Source organism: Nicotiana tabacum, chromosome 17 (assembly GCF_000715075.1).
Source record: "Nicotiana tabacum cultivar K326 chromosome 17, ASM71507v2, whole genome shotgun sequence".
In the NCBI taxonomy this organism is placed as follows: Eukaryota; Viridiplantae; Streptophyta; class Magnoliopsida; order Solanales; family Solanaceae; genus Nicotiana; species Nicotiana tabacum.
In genome coordinates, this window is record NC_134096.1 from 116651999 (window position 1) to 116672537 (window position 20539).

The 20539-nt window shown below is 38.2% G+C and overlaps 1 protein-coding gene and 1 long non-coding RNA gene across 3 annotated transcripts; one reads left to right on the top strand and one right to left on the bottom strand.

Moving 5' to 3' along the window:
• The first annotated feature begins 246 nt into the window (after positions 1–246).
• LOC107802557 (squamosa promoter-binding protein 1) lies at positions 247–8933 on the top strand. Of its 2 annotated transcripts, none has more exons than XM_075234916.1 (2): positions 247–750; positions 8521–8933. In XM_075234916.1, exons 1-2 carry the CDS (start codon positions 458–460, stop codon positions 8642–8644), a joined length of 417 nt encoding a protein of 138 aa, XP_075091017.1. In that variant the 5' UTR covers positions 247–457; the 3' UTR covers positions 8645–8933. The 2 variants fall into 2 exon arrangements, with proteins under 2 accessions (XP_075091017.1, XP_016481556.1); XM_016626070.2 differs by having other exon boundaries at positions 275–750; positions 8527–8933.
• On the bottom strand, positions 3585–11494 carry LOC107802558 (uncharacterized). The gene is made up of 3 exons (XR_001651847.2): positions 11179–11494; positions 9674–9786; positions 3585–8246 (listed from the first exon to the last, which is right to left on the bottom strand). It is a non-coding gene; the product is annotated as an uncharacterized LOC107802558 (long non-coding RNA).
• Positions 11495–20539: the final 9045 nt, after the last annotated feature.

Here is a 20539-nt window from a genome sequence, read left to right on the forward strand (position 1 = left end):
AAAGTTAGTGGAGTAACTAAACTAGGAGTGAAATCCATGGAATATCAGGAAACAAATGATAGCAAAGTCATCATAAATGCTCTTCACATCTCTTGTACTATGTTATGTAAGGTCACGTTTCTCTTTATGTTAAAGCTAAATCATGTTAAAGGTTAATGCGTGGAAAGTTGGGACCAGTAAGAGTAGTTTCAACTTTCAATATAATTCACCCCACCAACTCCCACCCACACCCCTTTCTGGCCCCCCCTTCTGTACGAAACACCTATCAGACTTGGTATTTTAGCTCATACTTGCACCAAATCATCTCCACTTACTAGACTTCACATAGGAGGAAAAGTATGGAACTGGTGGTCCTCACACATACTTTCCTTTGTTTTTTTACCTTGGTTTCAAGTTTCACAATCTTTCGTCTGGCTTCCTCATTCTACTTTGGCACAACTAGTTTCTCCTTAGAGAGATGGAAGATAACAAATGGGAAGGGAAGAGAAGCATGAATGAAGCAGAAGAGGAAGAGGAGGAACATGAAAATGTTGAAGAGGATAACAAAAGGAAGAGGGTATTGACTCTCTCCGGAAGGAAGCAATCTAGTGGTGGGCCAGCACTCCCTTCTTGCCAGATCGAGCAGTGCACTGCAGATATGGCAGATGCCAAGCCATACCATCGCCGCCACAAGGTGTGCGAGTTTCATTCAAAGGCTCCGGTAGTACTTATTAGTGGAATCCAGCAACGCTTCTGCCAGCAATGTAGCAGGTAAGTAACCCCGACTTTCTAATGAAAATCTCTAATTTTATCTGTGCCTTTCAAGTTGTATAGTGGAACTATCTCAAAAGCAACTATGTGCACCCCAAAATTCTCTCTTAGATGAAAGTCGCGAGGAACACTAACACACACTTTTTTTTTACTAAGAGAACACTAACAAAGTTGTATTAGCCAATAAATAAAGAAGAATATAATTTTAGTTTGGGTGCTGATTCATTTGATGCAACATATTGGAATCCTCATATATCAAGAACAAATACCAATACTTAAGCTAGAACTAACACATGGAGACAAAAGTGCAAGGCCAATAATCCATTTACAATATGCTACAGGCACAGTATTCAATTTAACTATAGAATGTAAAGGTCCGACGATGTCCATCCCCCATTTCATGAACAGCCATGGGGACAAAACCGAATGCAAGGGTTCTGCCGGTTGGTGTACTAGTGGTGTGTAGCGTTGGCACTTATCACATTTTCGTACGAAGTCTTTGGCGTCTTGTTCCATGCAAGGCCAGTAATATCGTGCCCATACCAACTTCAGCACCAAAGAATCTGCGCCCGAGTGCTTGCCGCATATCCCTTCGTGGACTTCTCTCATGACATAATTAGCTTTTGATGCTCCTAAGCACCGGGTCAGCGGGCCTTGGAAGGATTCTATACAATTGGCCTCTCTTGAAGCTATAACGTGCAGCTTTGGCGCGTAATGCCCGTGATGCTTTGGGGTCTTCGGGCAACTTCCCGTGCTCGAGATAGTCGATTATTTCATTTCTCCAGTCCCAGACCAGACTAGTCGAATTTACCTCATAGTAACCATCCGTATCCAGGACTGAGTTCATCAGTTGTACTATCGTCCCGGACTCCGATCCCTTTATTTCCTTCGATGATCCTAAGTTTGCTAATGCATCCGCTTCTGCGTTATCCTCCCTTGGGATATAAGTAATTGACCACTCCGGGAATCGTGCCAAAAGAGCCTGGACCTTTACCACATATTGTTGCATACCTTCTTCTTTGGTATCAAGATCCCGTAGACCTGATTCACCACCAGCTGCGAGTCACATTTGATTTCGACAACCTCGGAATCAAGTCCCCGGGCCAATTCGAGCCCTGCAATCAAAGCTTCATACTCTGCTTCATTATTAGTTAAAGGGATCGTGTTGATGGCTTGCCTTAAGGTTTCTCCCGAAGGCGTGATTAAAACTATTCCGAGCCCAGACCCTTTTACGTTCGAGGCTCCGTCCATAAATAAAACCTCTGATGTCGATACCGACACCACTACTGCCTCCTTGGTTGCCTGAGGCAGTAGTTCCGGACTAAAATCGGCCACAAAGTCAGCCAAGACTTGTGACTTAATTGCAGTCCTCGGTTATATTCTATGTCGAATTCACTCATTTCGACGACCCATTTGGCCAATCTGCCCGAGAGCTCGGGTTTATGGAGGATGTTCTGCAAAGGGAAAGTAGTCACCACAGCTATCGGGTGGCATTGGAAATAGGGCCTCAGCTTCTGAGCGGCGACTACGAGGGCTAAGGCCAGTTTTTCCAAATGTGGGTAGCGAGTTTCTGCTCCCGTTACAATTTTGCTAACGTAATAAACGGGAAATTGCGTACCTTCGTCCTCCCGGACTAAAATCGCACTTACCGCAACTTCTGAAATTGCGTGGTAGACTAGCAATGTTTCACCTTCTTTTAGTTTTGAGAGATATTTAATCAGCAACGAAGACTTATATTACTACTGTAGAAGCCGCTAAGGAAAGGAGCTTGGAGTAGTAGGGGTATTCTAGGAATTGCAATTGTTTTGGCTTTCTAGGATCAACATGTGGGCTTCAGCTGGCATGGAGAGTGTTTTCGGTATTTCAATGAAATTTGTCCTTTAATTAATTTGTACTTGACGGTTTTAAGATGGCTTGATAAGTACTTCTTCAGGTCCCTTAGAGCCTACTAGCACTCCGGTGTCCATTCGAAATTATTTTTCTTGTTTAGCAGTGTGAAGCGATGACATTTTTCCAACGACCGGGAAATGAACCTGCTCAAAGCTGCTAATCTTCCTGTGAGCCTTTGGACTTCCTTTACATTCGACAATTGATCCGGGATATCCTCTATGGCCTTGATTTTGTCGGGGTTTGCCTCAATTCCGCTTTGTGAGACCAAAAGTCCCAGAAACTTACCAGAACTGACCCTGAACGCGCACTTCTCGGGATTAAGTTTCATGTTATGCTTCCTCGGGATATCGAATGTTTCTTGCAAATGCTTAAGGTGGTCACATGCATTCAAAGACTTAACGAGCATATCGTCTATATAAACTTCCATAGTCTTTCCTATTTGCTTTTCAAACATCTTATTTACGAGCCGTTGATAAGTGGCTCCGGCGTTTTTCAACCCGAAGGGCATCACATTGTAACAATATGTACCAAAATTCGTTATAAACGAAGTCTTTTCCTGATCTTCCGGATTCATCTTGATTTGGTTGTACCCGGAATAAGCATCGAGGAAACTCATCAACTCATGCCCGGTGGTGGCATCAATCATTTGATCGATATTTGGCAGTGGGAACGAGTCTTTCGGGCACGCCTTATTAAGATTTTTATAGTCTACACACATATGAAATTTATTGTTCTTCTTAGGAACTACTACTACATTGGCTAGCCAGTCCGGATATCTTACCTCTCGGATCGAACTGATATTAAGTAAGCGGGTTACCTCTTCTTTGACAAATTTATTCCTGGCCTCGGCAACAGGGCGTTTCTTTTGTCTTACCGTAGGTACGTTGGGATCCAAACTCAGCTTGTGCACGGCTACTTCCGTCGGGATACCTGTCATATCCTCGTGCGATCATGCAAAACAGTCGGCATTAAATTTAATGAATTCAATAAAACCAGACCTGAGTTCCGGGTGCAGTCCTATCCCCAAATGGAATTTTCTTTCTAGGAATTTTTCGAACAATGCAACTTGCTCCAGTTCCTCCGCCGTGGACTTCGTTGCGTCCGTCTCTTCTGGAACTTGGAAATATCTCTGCACCTGATAATGTTCTGACGACTCTGCTCCCGGGCTAACTGCTTCTAGCTCGGGAGTAGGTACCGGTTCCTGTAATTGCTATGCCATGTACTCCTTCCCTTTGCTACTGGAAACCGAGATTACATTCATCTCCCTTGTTGCCGGTTGATCACCTCTTATATGCTTGATTCCTTCGGGCGTTAGAAACTACAGCAATTGGTGATATGTTGAGGGTACAACTTTCATCTTGTCTAACCATGGCCTTTCCAGGATGATATTGTATCTCATGTCACCATCTACTACTTTGACGAGAGTTGTTTTCATTACTCTTTCAGCGTTCGTGAGCAGCAAAATCTCTCCCCGGGTCGTCACGCTCGCAAGGTAGAATCCAGCGAGGAGCTTCGTTGCCGGAATAATGCTTCCGGTGAGTTTAGCTTGCTCCAATACTCTCCATTGTATGATATTAGCCGAACTTCCTGGATCTACTAGAACACGTTTAATCTTAAAATCCAACACATTTAAAGAAATTACCAGTGCATCGTTGTGTGGTAACAACAATTCGTTTGCGTCCTCTTACGTGAAAGTGATATCGTCTTCCCGGAGTCTTTTACTATGGGTTATTGATACTTTCGTCTTCTTCGCTGCCGAAAAGGTGACCCCTTTAATCTCATTCCCTCCGAAGATCATATTGATCGTTTGGCGTAGGGGTTCTTCTCCTGCTTTCGAAGGTTCCGCCTTGTCTCTGTTACGACCATAATTGTTCTTACCTTGGTCACTGAAGAATTCTCTGAGGTGACCATTCTTCAATAGTGTTGCCACCTCTTCCCGGAGGTATCGACAGTCCCCTATTCGGTGGTCATTCGTCTCGTGGGATTCACACCATAAGTTGGGATCCCTCTAGCTGGAATCGGATCTCATAGGTGTCGGGAATCGTGCCTCTTTAATGTTTCTCATGACTGACACCAACTTCATTATACTAACGTTGAAGTTACATTCTGATAACTTGGGATAAGAAGGATCCCGAGACTCCGACGTCTCTTTATCCTGAAGTGATTTATTGTTTCGACCACGATCGGTCCCTCTGTCAATGGTGAACTTGTTTGCTGCCCGGAAGTTTCTGCCACGGCCTTCGGTCTTCTCGTAAGGTAAAAACTGGCCCCTCGAAGTCTGTTTGTCCGCGTCGTGGTCATCCTTTTATTTTTCTCTGCTCTTCTCCCGTCCTTTGGCCGATGATGTAGAACTGACATGGTCATCTTCGATCCTTATCTTTGACTCGTACCGGTTGTGGACATCTGCCCAAGTTGTTGCTTGAAACTCAAGCAGCTCTCCTTCAGCTTCTCAGATTCAATCCTTTGGTGAATGCTTCAACTGCCCATTCATTCGGGACAACCGGGAGCAACATTCTTTCTTTCTAGAATCGGGTAACGAACTTCTTCGTAATAATTCGGATTCTCCCTGTGTGATCCTGAATATGTCGGCCTTCTGGGCTTGTACTTTTCTGGCCCCGGCATGAGCCTTGATGAAAGAATCCGCGAGCATCTCAAAGGAATCTATGGAATGCTCGGGTAATAATGAATACCACGTTAGAGCTCCCTTCGTGAGAATTTCTCCAAATTTCTTTAGCAACACAGATTCAATTCCGTGAGGAGCTAAATCATTTTCTTTTACCGCCGTTGTGTAGGTGGTAATATGCTCATGTGGGTCTGAAGTCCCGTCATACTTTGGCACTTCAGGCATTTTGAACCGCTTTGGGATTAGTTCTGGTGCCGCACTCGGCTTGTACGGCAATTGAGTATACTTCTTCGAGTCCGGACCTTTCAATACTGGTGGCGCGCCCGGGATTTGATCCATGCGGGCGTTTACTTCCCTCATAAATCGTAAAAGTTCATTCTTGAACGGGTCATTCTCGTTGTTGAGACCGGATCCGCTCCCCCAGCTCCGTCGGAGCCAACTTCACCCCTGGGAGTGTTGTTGTCGACTCTCTGCGTTGTTTGGTTTGCAGGAACACCGGGAGGAATTGGATCTCGTCTATTTGCATTATTCGAAGCCCCCGATAGCGCCTGCTTCAGCTACGTCATAACCTTATCCTGCCGTGTAAGATGGCCTAGAATGATCGCCTATTGCTTTTGCAGGACCCTTACCGCATCCACGACATGCTCCTCATCAGCATCATCGGGAGTTGTCTCCCGAACCTGTCGAGGGTTCTGCCTGTCATGCACCGGCATGACGTCATTCCCCTCTTTGCGGGTGTCACTGATTGAATCCTCGAAATGAAGTTGATCCCCTCGAATTTCAGGGTTGTGCGTGTTTGTTAACAGTGTTATCTGCCATTTTTTGTGATTTTTTCTAAGACAAAATAATCAAATCACATTAGTAAAAAAGGCAATGATCAATTTAATTGCACGGTTATCTAGGCCCCATGGTGGGTGCCAAACTGTTTACCCATAAAACGGTACAGTTAAATTTATACGTGGTTTCTAGACAAATGAACTAATTTGATCCTGAAATAATGCAATAATGGAATAAATGTATAATACTTAGCCTTAAAATGTAGATGAAACAGCAGAGATGACAGTTCCGGGAACAAGGTTACCGGGTACAGCGATGATGAAATCAAAAAGCGAAAAAATAAGATTGTATTAAGCTTTGTATAAAATGTAGTGTAAGTTTAGCGAGAAAATTCGTGTCCTTTACAATGATAACTGGGCTCACTATTTATAGTTGTGTCTAGGGGAGGAGGTCCTAGGATCGTGCCCTCCTTTAATGTCAATTATGAGGTCATTGATGAAGATGTAACGGTGAACATAAATACTAAATTCTCTGTAACGGCTCGTCGCTCTTAATGCTGCAGAATATTCCTTATTAAATGCTACCGGGCGCAGAGCATTTAATACACCTTTATGAACGTTATCCCTTCCGGTGACGAGCGGAATGGTTGCGTTCGGTCTTCGGCCATCCCCGTCTTGGGTTCCACGTGTCTTTCCTTTAGATAACCACGTGTCATATCATATTTCACCCTATACAAGACTGCGGTGAAAAAGAAAAACTCAGTGTTTTAAATCATTCATATAGCAGAGAATCTAGGACATTAGTGGCTCTTCCAAATAAATTCATTGACATTCTTAGACTATAACTATGCAATGTGCTTAATAAGACATTGGTTGCTTCTAAGTTAAGAGACAACCGACAGCCTCCAGATTCCCTTGATGTGGAACAGTGGAACCAAATCCAAATCAAGCAATGATGATGACTTCTTCTTTGGACAGATTTCACTGTCCTAAGTGCTTCTTCAAATTGAATGACAAAATGTGAATCAATAAAACTAGCCTAAAGAATAGTCAATTCATGTGATCAGGGATGGGACCTCTTGCTTGTCCCTTGTTTAGGCAGTAGGACGAAACTTTTCCAACTGAAATTGGTGTAGAAAGGATTCTTTTTTTTTTTCGATAAGGTAAGATTTTAATAATAAAGGTACCAAGATGGTACAAAAGCAAACAATCCAGCTGGATTACAAAAGAACTTTTTTTTTTTTTTTGATGAAGTAAGATAATATCATTGAAAGGGCATGACGAAGATGCCAAATTACAAGAACAGAAATTATGTTAGCTCCCATACAAAAGACAAAAACATTGTAAGCTCCAGTACCTATGCTATAACTAGGGAGCTAACAAAATCCAAAAAAGTGTCTACGCTATTAACAGGGGAAAGAAAGTTCCAACTGAACAAACTAACTAAACATCTACTCCCTCCTTTTCAATTTAGATGAGTTAGTTTGACTCGGCACGAAATTTAAGGAAAAAAAAAGACTTTTGAAACTTGTGGTCTTAAAAGCTTAAGGGGTAAAATATTTGTGGAGCCATGACATTTGTGTGGTTATAAAAGCTTTCCATTAAGGGTAAAATGTGTAAAATAAAGAGTTTAAAGTTGAATTATTTTCAAATTTAAAAATGTGTCATTTATTTTGGAACAGACTAAAAAGGAAAGTACCTCATCTAATTTGAAACGGAGGGAGTAGCTTTTAGGGAATGTGTTGGAGTTGATATTCCATCAAAACATCAACCATTTCTTTCCTTCCAAACAATCCAAAATATGACTTCTGGGATCATTCTCCATATTCTTTTGATGGCTTTGTCAACTCTCCAAAAAATTCAGCTAATATAGGCTTCCTTGGTGGTGTGAGGCATGATCCAAGTTATACCGAAAATGGATAGGAAGAAGTTCCAAATATCAGAAGTGACTGGGCAATGAAGAAACAGATGGTTAACACTTTCTGATTTCTGTTGGCACATATAACATCTGATGACTAAAGTAATGCTCCTTCTGCTAAGATTGTCCTGTGTTAAAACAGCTTCATTGAAGGCAGTCCATGTGAGGCATGCATGCTACTTTGAGTGGCATTCTGGTCCTCCAAACATGTTTCCGGGGCCAATCCTCTAATATTCTATTCTTTGAGCAAAAAGATTCTTTTGTTTCCTTTGAAAGGCAGAGATTAACACTGGCAAGGGAAACAAATACGTAACTCATTATTACAATCAGAACTTATCCTTCTGACAATTTTTTAGTTCAAGTCATCCAACAGACGAGGTATCCTAAAAAAGTCATCTGTAGTGTATCTAATCGGACAAGAAACCCTAGCTGCAGTCACAGCCATCTCGTGTATTTTCTAAACAGCTGCTTTCCAGTTCCCAAGCCTAGGAGTATACCATTTTCTAATGAGCAGGACAAAGCAGAGCTTTTAATGTGAATTTTCATTTTGTTCGCATGATGAGGTCCAGATTTCATCAGTTAGCAGAGTTTGATGAAGCTAAAAGGAGTTGCCGGAGGCGTTTGGCAGGTCATAATGAGCGCCGCCGTAAAACTTCATATGATTCTCATGGAGAAAGTTCAAGCTGAAGCAGCATCAGCAAATGGCAGGGAATCGCCTACTTGTGGACTGATGCACAGTGAATCCCTCTAAAGTTCAAGCTGAAGCATGCTCTCTATCTTCTGTCAATTTCTGGTTTCTAAACAAATTGTTATTTGTCACCTTCAAGTATCTAGCTAGTAATTCTTCCATTTCCTTATGAAAAGGGAAGGACTAAAAGAATAAGTTGATGAATTGTCTGCTAGTATTCTCGAAATGAAATATTTATAGCCTGTATACATTTCACATGGTGCATGAAAGTCTTCCGTGTTGACATTCCATCTCGCTTTATGACGTTTCTATTTTTTATTTTTTTCTTGTAGTTATAATCCATGTACTTCCATAATTTTTTTTATAACCGAAAAATCCCCGAGGGAAAGTGGTGCACGGTTCGAAACTCAATAGATAATGGGTCTGCCCCTCTACGTTTCTCCACTTTTATCTACAGCTGGGTTCAAACCCGTGATGTGTCCCTAACCCACACATCACGAGCTGAACCTCTTACCACTAGACAAAGCCCTTGAGTCACTGTACTTCCATAGCTTAGATTCTTGCTTTATGCAAACAGAACAGCTCTGAATGAACGTCATAAGCATAAATTCTACGAGATAAATAGGTATACATGCCCTGTTAAATTGAGGCATCTTTCAGCTTCGACTGAAATCAGGTATACTAGAGTTGGCAAACGGTATGTTTGATTGAGGTCAATGTACGTTGCCATAAGCTAAAAGCATTACGCTTTAACATTTTTAATTTAATGTACATCATCGAATATAAATGAGACCAGTAATCTACTAAACAAAGGTGAGTGGAACTTTGAAGAATATGCACACAAATATCAAGTGATCACCATTTATTTTTTGGGTAAATAAAGAATTTTATTACCAAGTAGAGAAATATACAGGTCAGTTGCCAAAGAAGGAAAAAAGAAAGAAACATTTTTTTTTAAGCATTAACAAATAAACTTCAAATTGGCCGTCAATGGAAAAACAGATAAAATTATAGGACAAGCCATGTACCAGATATCTTCAAAACTGTGCTAACATCGTTTGGAGTTCTTCTCCTTAGTGATATTTAGCCCTTAAAATGGCTTGTGCCAGGGCCGAGAAAACAGTGTGTCAAAATAGTGCACCTGCATAGACTTTGTATCACAAGCTATCCTAACATCTACGAAATGATATACCTGACAAATACATGCTAGAATTTTTCAAAATTCATAGTTGCTCTAGCCGTCAAGCACTTAACTTCATTTCAATAGGTGCATACACAGAACTGCGAATTGCTAACAGCTGATCAAGCATAACCTATATGATGCTCCCACCAAACAAGATTAGAAGTTCTCACGCACTTTTTAGTTAATGGTGTACTTCCCCACATAAGTTAGTTTTCCATCTAATAATCTGTTTTACTAAGAGCTTAACAAAGTTTTACGTCAAGAATCATCAACTATCAAGCATTTAAAAAGAGAAGATGAGTATGTTGTTCCCTGAAAAAAAGAAAAAAGAAAAGAGAAGAAAAAGAAAGCGCCTAATTTGTTACCCTAATTTAATCATATTCAGTAGCAAGGATGAACGACTTGATTATAAAGAGTTTTAAGAATAACGTTGTCCACTTATATTGCATAGCAAGGATTTTTGAGTATTGGACTTGAGTATTTTTGCTCAATTTCCCAAAACTAACACAGCATTTGGAAACTAGAATGACAGAAACAGATTTTCTATTAATAAGAGAAATTTTATTCCATGAAAACAGCATTGACAAGTGCCTGCTTAAGGATCTTTTTCAATTTAACCTTTTGAGCCATGTCCTTTTCTTTTCCAGCACATCAATAATTCCCTAGCAGCTTTTAGCATGACTCATTCTACACCAAAGATGCAAAGAAAAGATTCCAAAGTTGTAGGGCTACTGACAATGCAGGAAGAGATACGTGGTGTCTTCAACATCATTTTCACACATAAAAAATCTTTCATAAATGTACATCCCTCTTTTCTGCAGATTCTAAACAGCATCACAAGAAACAAGCCTGTTTAAGCATGAGTTGCTATATGCGGGCGCAACTGCTCTAAATCTTCTGCCATGGCCAAGGCTTAGTAATTTACCCACGCCTTCAATAATTTGTCTTAGATGCTCTCCAGGGGCAGAGCTAAAGGAAGGCAAGGGAGTTTAATAGAATCCCTTACGCTGAAAATTGTACTACACAAATAATGCAAAACTGAACTTTTATCATTATATATGAACTGTTGAATCCCCTAGACATAAGGAAAGATTCTAGTGGTAGTGGCCAAGGGGGTTCAAAAATTGCTTTAAATCAGAGGATCAAATAATCTCTAGTATTTTTTTCAATTCCCTTATATGAATTTCTGGCTCCACCTGTAATGGTCTCTATACCGTACACTTATTTTACACCACATACATGGTTAAAACCAATACATATCAGCTAAATAATCAAAAGATCAATGCAATTATTGAGCAACGTAAAAATGCAAGTTCGCAAAGGGGCAATAATTAGGGTTGAAGAATGCACCTTGACGGTATCAAAATTCAAAAGGATGACCGGTAATAACAGTATAAATTCCGGCCATAAGACCTGCCACATAGTCCTAATAACCGGAGCTTGCCTCCATCTCCAATTCTTCTCTTTTGCTCCAACAACTCAACTAGTATTAGCTTTCTCTCTATCGCTGGTTTTTTGAAAGGTTTTTAGCTCATTGTTACTACACTCCAAGATTTTGGGGTTGTAGGGGGGGAGGGGGGGGATGCATTGACGCTGTGTTATCGTGTACCGGCGGCGTGCTTGTCACTCAAATCATTACCATTCCCCGTCGGAAAAATTACCCAGTATTTACGTCAACTTTATTTGATTTATTTAAATCTTAAAAGAACGTTAATCACAAATGACGTAAATTAGCTTTATAATTTAATTTATCTTTTTTTATTTCATTTATTATGAAGTATATTAATCTATTTTATTTCTGTTAATTTTTCTAATATTTGGTATACAATCTTTTGGAATTCTTCCGGACATACTTAAGGCTGGCAAGTGTGTCGGGCCAGGCCGCAAACAGGCCAAATGAGCCAGTCTCACAAGCCGCGGTCCCAGCCGGGGTCTGGTCCAAAAATAAACGGTTCAAACGGTCCGGAGCTAAACGTGCTTTTTGTAGGAACCAACTAGGGACCGGGCCCACTAGCTCATGGTTCAGGACTAAACGGGTCGGGCTTGCGGTCCAAACAAGCTAAATGGGCCCAACGACTATAAAAAATTAGTTTTTTTAAATTAAATACAACTTAGAAACAAAAAAAATGTTAAAAAACATCTAAGGCAATGCCTTGTAATTTTATTATAGAATTGTAATCTAATTTTTGAATTCAAATTTAAACTCCTAATTTGCAAGTTTTCAAATTATGGTCGTTGGTCCAATGACTAATTTTCAAAAATAGTTGTTGGGGCCGTTTGCTTGCAAATTTCATACAACTTACATACTGATTTTTGAATTGAAATTCGAGACAAAAATATTGTAAAAAAATATTCAAAGCAATGTCTTGTAATTTTATTATAGCAATAAAAAATATGGCAACATCTTTCTTAGTCTTCCTCCCCCTATGGAATGAGCACAACAAGGTGCTAATACCACCATTGAGAAGAAAAAGAATTAATCAAGAAGTGCCAAAAATACAAGTTACATACTAATTTTTGAATTCAAATTTAAACTCCTAATTTACAAGTCATTGTGATGGAAAATAAACTTGCAAATATAATATTTAATATATTCTAAAAACTTGCCTTTCCATAGTTATCTATTACAAACTTCATAAATCCTTCAAGGTTCGGAGGAAGTTCTGTTGGTAGTGGCGGAAAAGTAGCTTGTTCATTGCTGCTTCCATTGTCCGACGAATCAGCATTCTCAACAAGTTCAGCTAGCATTTCTTCATAAGCTTCGTCTATATCTGGTTGTGATTCATCCAGTCCAAGATTTCTTCTTTCTGAACGGATCCAATCTCTGAAAAGTACTGATTTTTCCAAGCTATCTCTCATAGACTATATATGATTACCGATTTGAAATCTTGCTTGACTGAAAGAACCGGAAAGTATTTTTCTTTTTCCTTCCATCATTGCAAAATATCAAAGGTATCATCGGGATTCACTTCCTCGAGCCTTTGCGGCAAATAAACTTCAAACTCATTTAGTTGTGAATAATTATTACTACTAGAATTAAAAGAATCCATAAACCCCGCCCAAACACTAAGTCTTCTTACTCCCTGTGTTCTTTTAGAAGATTGAAAATCAGAAGAAGAAGGAGTTGCAACATTTGGTCTAGCCTGATTTAATGCAACTTGATAAGCGTAATAAATAGTTTCAGCATTTGTTCTAATTGAGGCTATTGCTTCCGAAAGTTTAGGCTCCTAATCATCTTCAAGTGTTAAACCCTTATAAACAGTTTCATACCCAAATTGAGGACCTCCTAATTTCATACAAGGATTTAACAAATTAGCAACACCATAAATAGCGAGAATAGGGAAAAAATATTTTTATAACTTTCTTCTCATAGAATCAATAGCAAGTTGATAAACTTTCTCACCCTGAAATAAATGAGCAAACAAATTTGCAAGTTCTACAATATAAAATAAACAGTTAGAAATAGTAGCATAATATTTTTCCCAAAATTCTTTTGTAGCATTATGAAATTTTCTAAAAAATCAACAAGCATTTTAACATAAGCCAAATCTCCATTCATAAGGTAATCGTTATCATCACTTACATGTGCATTAAACATTGAACTTATGGGGTTTCTATAGTCATATGCAATAACCAAACTTTCATACATGTAATTCCATCTAGTTGGACAAGGTTTAGGAGCCTTTCTTTCTCTTAGGCCACAATCATCGCACCTTCTAAAATATTCTCTAAGTCTACTTCTACGATTATAATGAAAAAGCCAGTTAAGAGCTATTTTAATCTTTTCAATTTGAATATTTAAAATTCTCATACCACATCACCCACAGTTAAGTAGTAAATATGACAAATACATCTAATATGAAAAATGTTACTAAATGTGGGATATAGCGTAGTGGTAAGCAAGTCCATAGCATTTGTGTTATTAATGACATTATCCATTAAAACTGATATTATTTTATCACTAAAGCAAAAATATCTGCAAATATCAGTAACTATGCTAGCAATAAACTCCCATGTGTGCCGTGAGGCAATTATTCTATAAGCAATTATGTATTTTTGTATTTTTCAATCCTCATCAATCCAATGACATGTAACAGTAAGGTAATCACATTCGTTATTACTTTCACTAATATCAATTGTAATAGCAACACGACAACTTATATGAGTAAATAAGTAGCGCAAAGATTGTTCATATTCATACTTATATTTATAAATATTACTCTTTACGGTTGTGCGAGGAAAACCTTTATAAGTAGGATTATAAATTTTTCTAATGTAATGCACAAACGCAGAGTTAGAAGGAAAACTATAGGGTAAGCACATAACAATTACCAATTTTGCCAATTCTTCCCGATCTTTTCTTGGATCATAATATAAAATACCAGCGGTAACAGTGTTAATTTCTGGTTGAAATTGATTTGAACAAATATCACTGGGGTCAGTCTGACTAGGACTAGGTGCACTTTTCCCCTAGGTCAGAGCTTTCATACGAAGATATTTGGCGTTATCATTAGGGTGTTTAGCTCTGTGTCTAGCTAAACTTCATGTCCCCGATTGTATTGGTGCATATTTAAAAGCTAACTCTAGACCACATGTTTTACACTTAGCCTTACTTTTTTCAACTAGTTGAGTAAACAAATGGCCAAACAACATATGTTTCCATCCGTTTGGTAGGTTCTTTAGAAAAAGTAGTTACAGTAATGGGAGTATCAATTGGGTCATCATTAGAATTAGCAGCGTTATTACTAGTTGGATCAACATCAGGAACATGACTAGTGGGTGTATCATCGTCCGGTTGAGTTTTATCAAAATCAATTTCCTCATCATATTTTTTATTAATAGTAGTATAATCATTAGTGTAGAGATCATTCATTAATTCATGGTGTAAAAAATCACTGGGTGCAATATTATGGCAAGATTTAGTGTCGGTAAATTGTAATAACTATTATCCGTATCAAGAATAGTAGGTGCAGGACGACTACAGGATTTGGATCGGGGAGCCGGGGGCGGGGGAGGAAGAACAACAGTACCACTAGTTTCGCAGTCTTAGATTTTACCTTATTCTTACTTTTACCATGCCAAAAAATATTTCTTAAGGAAGACATCTTAATTAATCAAGTAATAGCAACTAAATAAAACAAACACAACTATAATATTAACACTTAAGAGTTGGAACGAGTTTACCGAATTGACAAACAACTTGTTGAAAATTCCAATTCACCAACTTCATAATTTTTTTATAAATACTAACAACCTCAATATTTTTTGACTATTTTTTTTAATAAAGTAAGCAACAGTAGCAAACTCATGATGGTAGGCTAGAAACTCGTATTTTAGCTATAGTATTGCACTCTAATTACTATATTTTACGTGTGTTTGAGCTTAAACGATAGTGATTTTCACTTATTATCCATTTTATGCCTTGTAGGAAATAATTCCGAGTTAAGAAGATAATTTGGAGCTAAATCAAATAATTTAGAACTTTAAAATCTGAGTAGAAACCCAATGAATTAAATCGGGATCGTATTCGAATATGGAGGACCGAATACACATTTAAAATATAGAGGAAAAATGCTTAAAGCCATTTAAATGGCCTATCATGGCATGGTAGCCAAAATAGGGGACAATATGTCACCGAATTCTATTTAGAAATTTAATTCCCCCAAGACATGGTCTAATAGGACGTTTGACCAACGTGTCCAACAAAGTGATTTGCATATTGAAGTTTGTTTAGGCAGAAATGCAAGTCCTCTACTTTTGTCCATTGCCGCGCCGCATAGGGCACCGCGGGGCGCGACGCATCAGTGCAAAATGTGCCCATAAATGATTTTTGAAATTGTTTTGGAATTTTCCATAAGTGCACCGTATGATGCGGCACGGGGTGTGGCGCGGTAGCACAAAAATGTTAGAGTGACTTTCCATTTCCACTAAAAAGGGGTAGTTTCGTCCGGGATTTATTTTGGGACGGCTTAAATACACCAAAATACCATTTAGATGGACTTTTGACACATTTTCGACCTAAGGAGGAGTTGGAAGAACACAAGCACAAAGATTTCATCATTCCTTCCTCACTCAAGATCCGGGTTTGGATTGAATTTATGTTTTCCTATACTTTAGTTACATTTGTGAAGAACTTCTCTATGTCTATGGAGTAGATCCTTTTGGGTTTTGATGGATTTGGTGTATTGATGATTGTTTGTGGATTATAACTCTATTTTTATGTATTTGAATCGTTTTTGGAAGATTTAATTGTTGCATCTATATTCACTTGTTCTTGTAATCAAAAGAGACATAACTTGTGATATCTTTGCATTATATTGTTGGCTGAGTTAATAAATTCTTCTAAGTAATCGAAGAGGGGCTAGTTGAATCATTGATTAAATCTAGTTAGGAGAATAATCGAAAGAGGTTTTCCTAAAGACCGTTCCACTACGCATTCTTACATATCTTCACAGTGCTTAAATTGGTTCATCTCGTGAGGTTAAGACTTAATCGAGAGAGGAGTTTTTGCTGAACGTTTGAACTAATAATAGAGTGAATTTGAGAGACTCGCTTAAAAATTAGAAGTGAATTATCTAGAGTTAGATCCCGAACAATTATCTTGCACTTATTCTGTCAAAGCCCTATCCTCTTCCACTGATAACCTTAATTGCTTATTCCTTGTTTCGATAGTCACTAGTCAATAGCTGTAGATTTTAGATTCTTAGTTAAATTTTATTATTAATAATATAAATCTCAACTGTCGATAAGCTAGAAACTACGAGAATACTATTTAAATCCAATCTATGTGGACACGATATTGTACTATACTATCTTTGAATAGCGAGCACAATTTCAGTGCGTGTTTTGCGCTCGTCAACTCACAATTTTTCAATTTTTTTATAAAGTAAACAATTATAGCAAGTATTGAAGAAAAATAGAGAGAGATTTAGATAGATTGATATTAATTTTAGAAGAAAAATAAAAGAATGAGATAGTATTTATAGTAGAAAATAGGAAAAAGGGGTAATAATAAAAAGTTTGGGGTTAAAAATTAGTTGGGGGTTAAATGACTATTTTTTGAAGACTTTTTCATTATTTGTAAATCAAACGACTTTAAAAAAAAAAAATCGAACGGCCCCAGTCCAAATGGTCCTAGATGGTAAAACCGGCCCACGAGACTGGCACGAACCCACCAATCGCGGGCCAAATGGTCCCAACCCATTTAGCCCGCAGGTCTGGACCGATCCCGGTCCCGGCCCGGCTCAGTTGCCAGCCCCAGACCATAGCAAGAATAAGGCACAATGAAAAATCTCCATTTGGTCTATAAATATACCTTGAATCCCAGGATCTTTACTTACTAAATTTTCTGATTATCTTCTTCTTCTTCTTCTTCTTCTTCTTCTTCACAATATTTTTCAGTGTGTTTTGTGACTATTTAGTGGTTCAAAGTTCACCGGAGTTTTTGGTACCAATACACTGGTGAGTTAAATCGTTCTATCTTGGGAGGATAATATTCCAACACCTCGGGTACTTGAGGGGAATAATTTTCTTAAAGACACACCGTGCATTCAGTGGGCTCGATTTATTCCAATATTGTTTTTCCAGAATTTATTTCGTGCAACTGTTTCTACTAACTTTCTGTTTCTGTTTCTATTTCAGAAAGTTTAATGGTTTTTATTATTTATTACAGTAATACAAAGTGAATAACAATCTTAAGGAAATTAGTTTTATTATATTCTGCATTCTGCTTGTGGAGATTGAAACCTGTGTGGTTTTCTACTCCTTCTGAATTTTACTATTATGACTTGAACATATAAAAACTTCATCAGCGTATTGAAATTCATAAACGATTTGAAGAACATAAAAATTTCATCGTTTTCTGTGAAACAAATATAAAAGACTTTGGTTTTTTATTTATTAAACGTACTAGTTATTGTTAATTACAGTATTGTTTATCATTCTATTTTCTGCCATTAATTGAACTCTTCTATTATTGACTGTGAGAAATGGCAATTGATAACGAAAATCCTTCTACGACTGTTGCAGCAACGACAATAGCCTCGTAACCGCTTACCACACTTGGTATACAGAAATTCACTAGTGAAGAACCTCCAGTGCCTGCTGCGGACATGCCGGACAACGAGAAATTCATGATTGTTGAGGCGTGGAAAGAGGCAGATTTTCTTTGCAAAGGCTATATCTTAAGCGCTTTAGAGGATGACTTGTACAATGTGTACAGTGCGATGAATACTTCGAAAGAATTATGGAACGCACTTGAGAAGAAGTACAAGACTAAAGATGCATGCTTGAAGAGGTTCGTGGCTGCCAAGTTTCTAGACTATAAAATGACAGACAACAAAACTGTTGGAACCCAAGTTCATGAGCTTCAACTTATTTTTCATGACCTTATTGCTGAAGGTATGGTCGTGAATGAAGCATTTCAAGTAGCTGCAATGATTGAAAAATTGCCTCCTTCGTGGAGAGATTTCAAAAACTATCTTAAGCACAAACGCAAAAAAAATGAAGTTGGAAAATCTTGTGATTCGTCTCAAGATTGAGGAAGACAACAAAACAACCGAGAAGAAGTCTCGTGGAAATTCAACGATCATGAGAGCTAATATCGTTGAGGAGACTGGTCCAAAAAGTAAGAAGAGAAAGAGGTCTTCTGGACAAACTAAGGAGCATAACAAAAAAAAATTCAAGGGTAGCTGCTATAATTATGGAAAAGTTGGTCACAAATCCCCTGATTGTCGTCTCCCAAAAAAGGATAAGAAGAAGGCACAGGCCAACATAGTAGAGAAGAATGATGACATTGATGATTTGCGTGCAATGCTTTCGGAATGCAACCTAGTTGGAAATCTGAAGGAGTGGTGGATTGACTCTGGAGCCACTCGATATATTTGTGCTGTCAAAGAAGCATTTGCGACTTACTCTACTGTTGGTCCCGAAGAAGAGCTTTCCATGGGAAATACTGCAATAACCAAGATTGAAGGTTATGGGAAGATATTCCTGAAGATAACTTCCGGCAAGGTGTTAACGCTCAACAACATTCTTCATGTTCCTACTATTAGGAAGAATTTAGTTTCTACTTATTTACTTGTTAAGAATGGATTCAAATGTGTATTTGTTTCTGATAAAGTTGTTGTAAGCAAGAATTAAATGTATGTTGGAAAGGGCTACCTCACAGAGGGCCTCTTCAAACTAAATGTAATGGTTGATGACAGTATGAATAAAATTTTAGCTTCTCCTTATTTATTGGAGTCAAATGATTTATGGCATATTAGTTTAGGACATGTCAATTACAAAACCTTGCGAAAGTTAGTTAATTTAGAAGTATTGCCTAAATTCGAGTGTAATAAATATAAATGTCAAATATGTGTTGAATCTAAGTTTGTAAAACATCCTTATAAGTCTATTGAAAGGAATTCAAATCATTTAGACTTAATTCATACTGACATTTGTGATATGAAGTCGACACTATCTCGAGGTGGGAAAAAGTATTTTATTACTTTTATTGACGATTGCACTCGATATTGTTATGTTTATTTGCTTAGTAGTAAGGATGAAGCAATTGAAGCATTTAAGCAATACACAAATAAAGTGGAGAATCAATTGAATAAAAAGATCAAAATGATTAGAAGTGATACGGGTGGAGAATATGAATCTCCGTTTGCAGAAATATGTTCAGAATATGGAATTATTCATCAAACTACTCACCTCAATCCAATGGAATTGCGGAAAGAAAAAATCAGACATTAAAGGAAATGATGACTTCTTTATTAATAAGTTCCAGATTACCGCAGAGTTTGTGGGGGGGAAGCTATCCTTACAGCTAACCGAATACTCAACAGAGTACCCCACAGCAAAACGCAATCTATTCCATATGAAAAATGGAAAGGAAGAAAACTCAACTTGAAATATTTCAAAGTGTGGGGGTGTCTAGCAAATGTACAAGTTCCTTTACCTAAAAGGGTTAAAATCGGACCAAAAACTGTAGATTGCATTTTCATTGGATATGCTACAAATAGTAAAGCATGTCGGTTTTTGGCTCATAAATCCGATAATTCCGAAATTCATGTTAATATGGTAATGGAATCAGATAATGCTGAATTCTTTGAAAATATCTATCCATATAAAACTGAATGCGAGTCGTTAAGTGAAAGACCTAAACGACTTCGGGAAGAACCAAAGGAAAATACTCCAAGTGTAGAAGATCCAAGGCGTAGCAAACGTCAAAGAACATCTATTTACTTTGGACCAGATTTTGTGACATTCTTGTTGAAAATGAGCCTCAAACTTTTAAAGCAGCTATGTCATCTTCTGATTCAGCGTTTTGAAAAGAGGCAGTCAATAGTGAGATTCAATTAATTTTGGATAACCATACATGAGAATTGGTTGATTTTCCTCCGGGAAATAAGCCTTTAGGTTCGCAATGGATCTTTAAACGGAAAATGAAAGCTGATGGCACTATTGACAAATATAAGGCAAGACTTGTTGTCAAAGGTTATAGACAAAAGGAAGGTCTTGATCACTTTGACACTTACTCGCCAGTAACGAGGATAACATCTATTAGGGTGTTAGTGGCACTAGCGACCGTGTATGGTCTTGAAATCCATCAAATGGATGTTAAAACAGCTTTCTTAAATAGAGAATTAGAGGAAGAGATTTACAAGGAACAACCTGAGGGTTTTGTGGTTCCTGGTAAAGAAAAGAAAGTGTGTAAACTTGT

Coding starts and splice junctions, on each gene's coding strand:
- LOC107802557 (XM_075234916.1), top strand. CDS start 458: ATGGAAGATAACAAATGGGAAGGGAAGAGAAGCATGAATGAAGCAGAA. Junction 751..8,520: donor TTCTGCCAGCAATGTAGCAG/GTAAGTAACCCC, acceptor TCGCATGATGAG/GTCCAGATTTCATCAGTTAG.